General features: G+C 33.6%; 1 protein-coding gene across 1 annotated transcript; it reads left to right on the top strand.

Annotated features, from left to right (window-relative positions):
- Nucleotides 1–3,945: 3,945 nt before the first annotated feature.
- LOC110645259 (cytochrome b561 and DOMON domain-containing protein At2g04850) lies at nucleotides 3,946–5,415 on the top strand. Its single transcript, XM_021798349.2, has one exon. The coding sequence runs from the start codon at nucleotides 4,070–4,072 to the stop codon at nucleotides 5,267–5,269; it is 1,200 nt and encodes a 399-aa protein (XP_021654041.2). The 5' UTR covers nucleotides 3,946–4,069; the 3' UTR covers nucleotides 5,270–5,415.
- The last annotated feature ends 5,877 nt before the right edge of the window (nucleotides 5,416–11,292 follow it).

Genomic DNA, 11,292 nt, shown 5'->3' with positions numbered 1-11,292 from the left:
CTACCAAGTGAGGTAATTAAGGTCGAAACAGATCCCTATGATTAAGGTGTTGTGGAGGAGCCAATCAGTAGAAGAATGCAGCTGGGAGTCAGAGCGGGACATGCATAGCAAGTACCCTTATTTGTTCAATGTGCAATTCTGTTCTTTTTATTCTGCCCTGTGTAAAAATTCGAGGACAAATTTTCTGTAAGGGAGGAAGAATGTAACACCTCTAATTTTTAAATTAATTATTTATGGATAAATATTAATATTTTATTTTATTTAAATTTTAGGAAATTATTTGAAATTTTTAGAATTTTTGAAATCGGATTTGATTTTTCGAAAATATAAAATATTGATGATTTTTAAAAATTTATTTAAAGACTATGTGGCAAAACTAAAAATATATTTAGACTTTAAGAATTTTTCTGAGTTTTCTGAAATGTTTTTTTGAAATTTTTGGGCCTCGTTTTTTGTCCCAGGGCAAAGTAAAAATTTAATTTCGAGTATCCTGAATTAGACAAGCCGAATTGAACCGGATCGGATCGGACCTGTCGAATTGGATCAGTCCTCTTCTTTTTCTTTTCCCTTCCCTCGTGTGCCCCGACACTCTCTCTCTCTCTCTCTCTCTTCCATTTTCTCTTTCCTCCCTCCTTCCCACCACCGGTCAGCCACTTATCTCCCTCCCCCACACACTGGCGACCACCCTGGCAGCCTCGCCCTCGCCGGCCACTGCCTAAAATGCCAGAAAAATGAGCTCAAAGACCCTTACGCGCACAACGCGCCATTTCGTCTTTCGGGCCAAAATTCAACCAATCCGGCCACTGATTGGATCGAGTCTTATCCCAAAACACATCTACACCTCAAGAACTTTCCATAGACACCAAGAACACAAAAATCTATCGAGCGATTTGTCTAATTTTTGCTTGAAAAATTTTAGCCCATTTTGACTTTTGGACTAGATTTCTAAAAAATTGTAAACCCCACGAAAAATTCGAGAGTACTAGAATGCTCCACTCGTCTAGAGCTTCGCAGCAATACCCATTTCAAATTTTTTCAACATCGTTTTTCGATGGGTCCCTTGAAACTTTGCAGTATTTTTCTGAGCATTAAATAATTTTAGAAAATTTTGTAAAAATTATATACTAACCCCTGTGTTGTGGGCTTCGCATAGGTATATTTACTTCGTGAAAATTCGACAGTTGCTCAGGTTTGCAATTTCGGGCCGGACAGACAGACTGTGGGGAAAGCTTTAGAATCAGGTTGAGAGTATGGGCTACCCCACCATTTTTAGACGTGTCAGACACGTCTCCAGGGTCAAAATTGGCAAAGGTAAACCCGAACACTCATTTTTCTTAATTATCTAGTGCCTGATTTCGATTAAAAATCTATAAAATATTCGTGATAGGTTAGAAAAATATAATTCCTTTTGTATTAGCTTAATAATATTGCTAAGGATCGCAGGGCAAAGTTTTAGAATTTTTAGAGCTCATTTGTGCAGTTTTTGCAAAATGGGATAATTGTAGGGACTAAATTATAATTTTCTAAATTATGGTTGTTGACTATTTGGGTGGGCCCAGAAGGGGCCATGTGATGTGATTGAGTTGTGGAAGTGTGACTTGTTGATATAAAAGTGCATTTTGAACCCTTTTACAGGTTGGGTAGGTCCTAGGTATAGGGGAGACTCTGTCGGATTTTCGGCACGACTTATGATGTCTTTGGTCTTTTTCAAACTTGTATTGAGTTAAATATATTAAATAATTGCAATAAAATTTGTCAGGTGAGCCGGGACAGCCTTCCTCCTCAGCCCAGCTGCCGCAGTGACCTCGGTTTAAATCTGTGAGAAAAATATTAATTTTAATTATAATTTCAATATTATTATATATTCAGGCATGTCCATGCATCACTTATAAATATGTATGTATGTAATTAAACACTAGGTACATTTTATATTGCATTCTTAATTGATGAAGTGCCATGGATGTTATTTATGGTAATTTGGAGCATTGTACGTGCATGTGGTGTGTGGTATTGGATATGGATAGGACGGCTAGACGCGGCTTGAGAGACACTTGCTGGGACTCAGTCCTTTATGGATAAGTCGGGGTTAGGCACGGCTTGAGAGACACTCGTTGGCCCCCGCATTTGGTTTATTAAGCGAAAGTCTAGCTTGAGAGACACTCGCTAGCAGAGGTTGGATTAAGAGAGCTGTATAAGAGATCAACTCCCATATATATACTGTTTGAACATTATTGGTTGTGTGAGTGCTCCAAATTGCCTTTTTATTATTATGATGTGATTTGTATGAAAATTATGATGATGATGCATTCTACTCCTTAGGATGCATTAGCTTTAGATAGTTATAGAAATTGTGGTTAAAATTGGTATTTTACTCTCTGAGTTGAACGCTAACTCCTGTTCATCTTATTTTTCTAGGCTACAGCAGAATTACTTGTCGTGACTAACCTGCTCTTCTTCTTCGCAGATCAATTAGTAATATCTAATGTATTTTGTACAATTTAGTCAAATTGTAAACTCCACATGTGTTAGGAGTATTTTAATCAATTTGGGACTGTAATATAATATTGTGTTGAATTTTTAATAACATTAAATGCATGCATGACTGGATTGGATGAGGGAGCTAAACTCCCATTGAATTTTATGATATTATGAGTATGTGGAGGGTGAGCTGAGCTCCCCAAATTATTATATATTGTGTTTACATGTTAAGCGAGTCAAAAACTCCCGGTTGTATGGTCCATTTTATAGCCGGACTCTGTCAGGTTGAATTCTTGAAATTGGGCCTAAATGAGCCTTAGGATTGGGTTAAGGAATAGTTAGGTTTACTACGGGTCTCAAAGGCTTTAGGCTGGCACAGGTCCTAGTACCGGTCTTTCCATAGGTTGGGTCATGACATATGTTATGTGTAAAAAAATTTGAATTAATAATAGAAAATTTTTTTGGAAAAAAGTATATAAAACGTGCTATTAGCATTACTTATTTGGTGAATACTATACTTATTGCATAATCAAAGGGCTCATGTATACGTCATTAATGCATTATTAGTGTAATGGTTAAATATTTATCTTGCACAATAAGAGATCAAGCTCTGATCTTAATTAATTGTCCAGGAAAGTGACCTAAGGAAATGACATTCCAATATTTGGCTTGCTTTGAAATATTGTATTTTTCAGTAAAATTACTTTATTAAATTGGTGGGTCTCATTGATATAAATGTATATTAAAAGAATTATATATATATATATATATAATTATCTTTAGGGTTCAACATTTTTGTTAGTTTCATAGTTTCAATAAGTAACAAAATTTATGAAATTAAATCTAATATTTATTTTTAAGATCTATTTGAGTTATATTTTAAGAAATTGTAAAGACTTTGATGAAATAAGTAATCATAAGATGAAATGAAGTCCTTAGATGTTTAAGGAGACTTAAGGACAATCAGAATTCAACAAGGAGTAATTCTTGTCTAAATATGGTCATTATATATTCAAAATACAAATATAAATGATTTATATATTTAATAAGTGAATTTCACTATATATTTTATATCTTATATCAATGGTAAACCGAGTTTAGACAAGAAAAATTTCTAAAAAGGATTCAAGTAAGATTTAGAAATTTTTTGACTCAAAATAGTTGAGTTCACCAGATAAGTGACATATATGTCTTCAAGCACTGAATTAAGCTATGCTAGACGATCTTTTTTTTAATGTATCTCACAATATTTTTTGATGTTATAGAGATTTATATATATACACACACTTGAAAGCCAGCCAAGCAACACAATTGATGAAGAAGTCACCAAATAAAAGTAGTCCTCCTTTCGTTATCAAAAATCATGCTATTGTCAAACAAATTCCACACTTCATTTCCACATCCACCAAACTACCACTTCAATTTCCCTTTTCTTCTAAGCTAAGCACTAAAAAGGAAAAAAAACACCATGTGACCCATCACTCATTCTTCAAAAAATCCCATCATTACCAGTAGACACATAAATGTTAACACAAAAGTTTGTATCCTCTTCCATGCCTAATCTATTCCTTTGTGATCTTCAACCACCACCATGCTTCTCCTGTTCCTGTTCTTTCTCTTCTTCTCCAATGTCCACCTTGCATTTTCTGCTCACTGTACCACCATCACATCTTCTAAAACCTTTCAGAGATGCATGACACTTCCTACCCAACAAGCTTCAATGGCTTGGACCTTTCATACTCACAATTCCACTCTTGACCTTGTTTTCTTTGGAACATTTATTTCACCTTCTGGGTGGGTTGGATGGGGCATTAATCCTACTTCCCCAGAAATGACGGGTACCCGTGCTTTAATCGCCTTTCCAGACCCAAATTCAGGCCAATTAGTAGTATTACCTTACATTTTGGACCCAACTGTAAAGCTGCAAAAATCACCACTCCTCTCTCGTCCACTAGATATCCACCTCCTCTCCTCCTCTGCCACCCTATACGGTGGCAAAATGGCTACCATACACAACGGTGCCGCAATCCAAATATATGCAACAATAAAAGTAGCACCAAACAAAACCAAAATTCACTTTGTATGGAACCGTGGCCTATATGTGCAAGGCTACTCTCCAACCATCCATCCAACAACCTCCAATGACCTATCTTCCATTGCCACCATTGATGTCTTGTCAGGATTCACTGCTGCCCACAAAGAAGACACAAAGACATTGAAAATAGCACACGGAATCATAAACGCTGTGTCTTGGGGTGTTTTATTGCCAACTGGGGCTGTCACTGCACGATATTTGCGACATATTCAAGCACTAGGGCCAGCTTGGTTCTATGCTCATGCAGGAATACAACTTTCTGGATTCTTTTTAGGAACTGTGGGATTTGCCATTGGAATCAGGCTTGGAGAATTATCACCTGGGGTTGTTTATAGTCTCCACAGGAAGCTTGGATTCGCAGTGTTCTGCTTGGGGGCTCTGCAAACGCTGGCTCTGCTGTTTAGGCCAAAGACTACAAACAAATACAGGAAATACTGGAAATCTTACCACCATTTTGTGGGATACGCTTGTGTGGTGCTAGGAGTTGTGAATGTTTTTCAAGGATTTGAAGTAATGGGAGAGAGCAGGTCATATGCTAAGCTGGGATATTGCTTGTGTTTGTCTACGTTGGTGGGAACTTGCATAGCTTTGGAGGTGAATTCTTGGGTTATTTTTTGCAGAAAATCTAAGGAAGAGAAGCTGAGAAGAGAAGGATTGATTTGTGGGTCTGATAAAGCAAGTGGAATTCACAGTTGATGATCAAAATCATTTAAATTAAAAATTTTAATGTTAAATATTAATTACTCTGAATTTGGTGTTTGAATATCAGAATTTGATAGATCTCGTCAATATCGTGCTGTCGTTTTTCCAGTTTTTGCTATGCTAATTGTAATTATGCAAAAGCTAATTTAATGTGATGTCAACAATGAAATTCGAACCCATGCCCTTTCGAACCAGTGCCTCAAACTGGTAAACGAAGGCACTTAGAAAATTTGTTGAACCTTTTTGAGTTTTGATTTGTATTTAGGTTCAAATCCGACTAAATCCAAGTATTCGATTTCAACATTTAAAATGAGGGTTTAGATTTGATTTCAGTGTACATTTTCTAAGGGAAGTTAGACTTGTTATTTACCTAGTTAAATTTACCAGTCGAGCTAGGTATAAATGCAGTAAGTGTAAAAGGAAGAAAATGAAATTTTATCGTAAAATCTTCAATATTACTCTTCATAGTTAGATATAAAAACATCATGATGAGTTGATATAATAACGTTAATAGAAGGGAAAAAAACATATTGATTTCTTATTCGTTCCTTCCCTCTCATCCATTCCTTCTCACCAACCAAATACCGCTATAAGTAATTATATTACATTACAGTGATTTAATGTAAAATATCTCTTACAATTTACGTGAAATAATAAACCAATATATGATAATAAATTAATAATAATGGATCCCATAAAACAAATTTTCTTGTATTAAAAACAATTTTTTAAAAATTATAACTATATTTTCATCTAATTATCACATTATAATTAATTTATTATTTTATATATTAATTCTATATAAAATAACAGAGATACAATATAATTTCTCCACAACTATGGGTTAGACATGCGAAAACTAAAATAAGTTTGTTTCGTTGACGTTGAGAAAAATAGCGGAGACATATGGGCCTGGGAATTGGGATTCATTTCATTTTTATTTTCCTTTGATGCTCTTTGGATTAGGATTTCTAAATCTTTTGATTTTTGCTAATATTTAATTTTTTTATTAAATATTATTCTTTTATTATTGAATTAAACTAATTTATTTTGTTCAATAAAATGAAAATCAAATATAATATAGCTGACAATAGAAAAGACAAATAAAAAAAAAATCAGTTGTTAACAATAAAAGCTTTAAGGTGTTAAAAAATCATTTTAATAAATAAGGAGAGGGAAAAAAAATGAAGGCAAAAGTTTAATCTCAAAGATAATATAATGCAAGAAAGTAATCTTTGCTCTTCTATGATAGATTGATCTATAAATTTCAATTCAAACTCATCATCATCCAATACAGCGAAAGGCAATACAATTAAAGTTTTAAAATTTTCAATGTTAAATTCTTCAAATTTAGGATCTTCAACTTCCTATTGTTCTTCTAATTTAAGTTTATCTCTTTGTTCTTATTCTAAATCTTCAAACACTTTGGTTTTCTTTTTTTTTTTTGAGAAGACTGGAGAAGAGAAGAGATTTATGGTCACTGTGAAAGCTAAGTGAGTAGGTGCAACAGCTTCAGAGTCATGAAAATGGAAGTGTAACATGAACTGATGGTTCCCACAGTGTTAAGAGTCCAATTGTAGTTTGTGCCTGGTGGGAGTTTTACTCTTTCTTTAAGTTCATTTTTATTTGTAGTCTTTCATTAGGTTAAATTTTATTATTTTTGGAGGTTTGTTTATTTGGAAAAATGGATTAAACTGTTTGCCTTAACATTTTTTTTTCCTTTCATAATATCATTGGAAATTTGTTCTCTTTCCAATTTTATTACCTTTGTGTGTTCAAAGCCATGAGCATTGAGCAAATGATTACATGAAAAAAAAATTACTATAAGATTATTATTTATCTTTTTTCATCATTAAATTTAATAATGACTATAAGGTTTCAAATTCAAATCTTAATTAGAGTCAATCGTATTACTTACACTAAAAATATAATTTTTTTTTGTTTAAACCCATGATTAATTGAAGTAGTTTTTTTTAATTAATTTTGTTGCATTAATTTAATAATGAGGCATGATTAATTATTTACTAGATTTTTTTTGTTATTTATTAGAAGTTAGTATTTGATTTGAAGTTAGAGAAAGTTATTAAGTAATGGGAAATTGAAGAATTATTTGTAGGAAAGTTATAAACGTAAGAGAAGTTAAAGGTAACCACGGGTGATAGATGGTAATTGTCCAGAACAGTTGAACATACAAAACGTGAAGGCCCCAACTAATTCAACAGTAATAACAACAGATTTCAGCAATATATTATTTTTACTTTAATTTTATCTATCTTTTAATTTTTTAAACCTTACATTTAATTTCTAATATTTATTGTCACACCTTACCCCTCTGTAAGGCATAACATGATCCCGTAGAATACTTAATGAACTACCGAACTTCACCTACCGATAACTCATTAAGTACCCTACAAGGGATTTTAAAAATAATTTTCTTACATTTTAAAAATGGTGAGCATTTTGGTAAGAATTAAAAATCATTTATTCAAGGTTTAAATACTAATAGAAATTTTGTCCATTTAAATTTTGCCGCAAATTTTATAAAAATTTTGACAGAGTTCTGTTTGTAATTAGAGAAAACAGTTCTTCCAATACCTAAGAAAAACATTTCCAAAAATTTTTCTCAACTCCCAACCTTCAATAAATCTCAATCAACTCAATTCAACACACTTCAAAATAATTTCACAATACAAATCAAGATTTATCATCTCAAAATATTTAATATCTCCAATCACAAAGCATAAAGTAAGAAATTCATAAGTACAAATATTAATTTACAGAAGGAAATCCAAAAAAAAAAAATAATATTATTACAATTTAATTACAACTGCTCAACTTTATATTGATACATACAACATTTTCATATTTATATCAAAATTATCTATAAGGGTATAAAATAATACTCGTACAAAATGATCGATGTGGTCCACAATTCGATAGCAGCTCACTCTGCTGCTTTCTCCTTGCTCTTATCTACGACAGCAAAATGAGCTATCGCTGAGTATAAAAATACTCAGTGGTGCACAATAAAAATTTAAAATGCAATACATAAATCATTCAGTGATGAACACAATTTGAATACTTCTCAATCACATTTCACAAATATCAAAGCTCATAACAATTCCATTTAGTCAAATAATTTATTAAACACAGTGTTGCCAAAATCATATACACAACTTAAGCCATGACACAAAATTTCAGATCAATGCCGTGTTGTACACCACGACAAAGAAATCTCAACCCCATTAATGAAAATCAATGAGGGAGGTGGCTAGCTAGCTAATGAGTACTCATCCGATCTCAACCTCAACTGGCAAGCCAGAGAGGGAGGAAAATAAACGATCTCAACCCCATAAATGGAGGAGGAATAATGTGATACTGTCATGCTAAGTGTGAACATAAAATCAATTCAAAACAATTTATTCAAATAATTTGTGAGAAATCTGATCCATTTCCAAAGTCATATTTGTGATCATAAAATGGCAACACAATACACAATTAATCACAAAAGTCAAATTTTCAAAAATAAAATATTTAAACAAGAATTATTGTGCACAGACCTGACGTGAGTCGCCTTTAGGCCTTGACTCAGTCTCTTTGAGTTTCCAAGTCTTTTTCAGCTGAAACACACAATTTCACAATGTTTCAGTACCATAACTTAGCATAAATCCAAAAATAAATTTCACTTCATTTTTACCTAGCTTTAATGTACTAATTTCGACGTTCTCGAAGTTTTTGTGTTTCGGGTTACTATTCACTACACTATTAAAGTCAAATTGTTGACTTTTTAAGGTTTAATAGGTATGGAAACTCCAACTTCACCCACATACCCCATTTTGGTCATTAAATTTATTGGTTTTGGTCATTTTCTCAAAGCTTAAATCCTTTTGGCTAAATTGTCAAATTTTCAGTTTTGGTGTTCCAAGTTGCACTGTTCCATTGGTCAATCTACTGTTGGAATTTGGCAAAACTTCATTCATAGAAAATGTTCCTTAATGTCTTAAGTTTATTCTCCTTTTTGAATCACCCCAGTTAGAGTTTTGTAGCTCAAGTTATGGCCCTTTGAATCAGGGCTGCCGGATGAAAAATAACCCAGATTTTCTGGGCAAAGTTTGGTGCTGGCAGTTTTGGGTCACCAACTTGGGGTGGCCAAATGGCTTGGTTGCTGGCAGAATTTGGACTTGTGTTCTTCATGAAAGTTTTAGGTCTATATCTCATCTAATCACTGGTAAAATTTTAGGTCATTTTGACCTGCCTAGCTCGAGTTATGACCAAATGAACTAATACTGTTCATTTGGTCAGTTTGTGCAGTGGCAGCCTGCACTTATCCAACTTTGGTCAATTGGTTCACTAGGTTTTGGTCAGTTTTTGGGCATGGTTCCTTAATGAAAATTGTGCCATTTTATGTCTATTTTCATCCCCAATTGGTGCCATATCAATTGGACTTGTAAAATTTCTGTTTTAGTCGTTCAAAGTTGGCTTGGTCATACTGCCAGCAGCATGACCATTTACCCTACGAATTTGACCTCCATTCCAATAATTCCCACACATCTCCTTTGTTCATTATTGACCATTTTTCAGGTCACAATAGGTCAAAGTCATCATTTATGCATTTCTCCAAATTTTGGTTCACAAACCCTAACATTCAAACCCTAACTCATCCATCTCATGCATTTAATCACAATTAGTGCACTTAATCTTAACCATTCAACTAATCAAAACTTTTAAACTCATTCTAATGCATCAAACCATACAATTTCATACTCCCCTCAACAAGGCCGAAATTTCAGTTTGGTCCTTCTTCCATGTTTTTATTTCATTTCATAAATTCTAAACTCATTTCAACCATTACATATGCATTTAAAGAAGTAAAATGGTAAGTTAGCACACTAACCTTTCTTAAAGCTTCAAAACCCTATCTTTAACTCTTCTTTCTTCTTGTAATCTTCTTCTTAAGTTGCAATAACAAGCTCTAGGGAGGTTTTTTAAGGGAGTTATTTGGATTAAGTGAAGAAAATTAAGCTTAAATGTAAGCTTAAATGGAGGACCATTCATGGAGGAATTTGGGAGGAAAGTGGGGCGGCAAGGAAGAAGAAAGAAGAAGAGATTTTCTATTTTTTTTTCTTTTGTTTTCTTTATTTATTTTAGGTTATGGAAGACCATAAAAACCTAATTAATTTATTTATTAATTAATTCTTTTATGACATCATGCATGAGGTCATGCATGATGTCATCACCCTTTTTACTTTTTCATTTTCCTTTTTTTTTTCTATTTTTCTATTAGTTCTTTAATTTAATTCTCGATTCTGAAATTTTCTTTTCTTCGATTTTATTTGACAGTTAGGTCAGGAGTTAGCTCTTAGGGTCAATTGACCAAATTGCCCATCGCCGATTCATCCCGGTTTGCAAATAATCCAATATTACTTCTGGCTCCCTGACCTAATTATTTGACTGGCTTAACAGTTCTTTTTCGTGATTTTCTCTTTTCCACTATGTTTATAATGGTCCTAAGGACCGCAGCGTCATATTTTACGGTTCGAAATTTGAGTTTAAAACGACTTCGCAGTCGTTCCCGAGGAGGTCACCCATCACTGTGACTCTCGGCTCGTTTAACTTCTTATGTTCTGTTTTTCTTATTTATACTTAACTAATTGAACATTACTAATTATTTGTGTTTATGGCTTTTCTAGTTGTTTTAAGTATGGTTCTAACCCTCTTAATTGTCCGGACCGACACCGGTCACCGGAACAGTGAAATCTACCAGGCTATGCAAACGGGGGTGTTACAATTCTCCCCCCTTTAAAATAAATTTCGTCTCAAAATTTTTACCTGGTATCAATCTCTGAACAGCTGTGGGTGTATTCTCCTCATGTCCTCCTCTCGTTCCCAAGTAGCTTCTTGGCCTGAATGGTGGTTCCACAGCACTTTTACCAATGGTATCTGCTTGTTCCGTAGCTGCTTCACCTCATAAGCCAGAATCTTTATGGGTTCTTCTTCGTATGTGAGGTCTGGATTTA

This window comes from Hevea brasiliensis, chromosome 7, assembly GCF_030052815.1.
Source record: "Hevea brasiliensis isolate MT/VB/25A 57/8 chromosome 7, ASM3005281v1, whole genome shotgun sequence".
Lineage (NCBI taxonomy): Eukaryota > Viridiplantae > Streptophyta > Magnoliopsida > Malpighiales > Euphorbiaceae > Hevea > Hevea brasiliensis.
This window is presented reverse-complemented; position numbering and strand designations above follow the sequence as displayed.

Bases quoted from the DNA above. Each gene is read 5' to 3' on its own strand.
- LOC110645259 (XM_021798349.2), top strand. From the start codon at position 4,070: ATGCTTCTCCTGTTCCTGTTCTTTCTCTTCTTCTCCAATGTCCACCTT.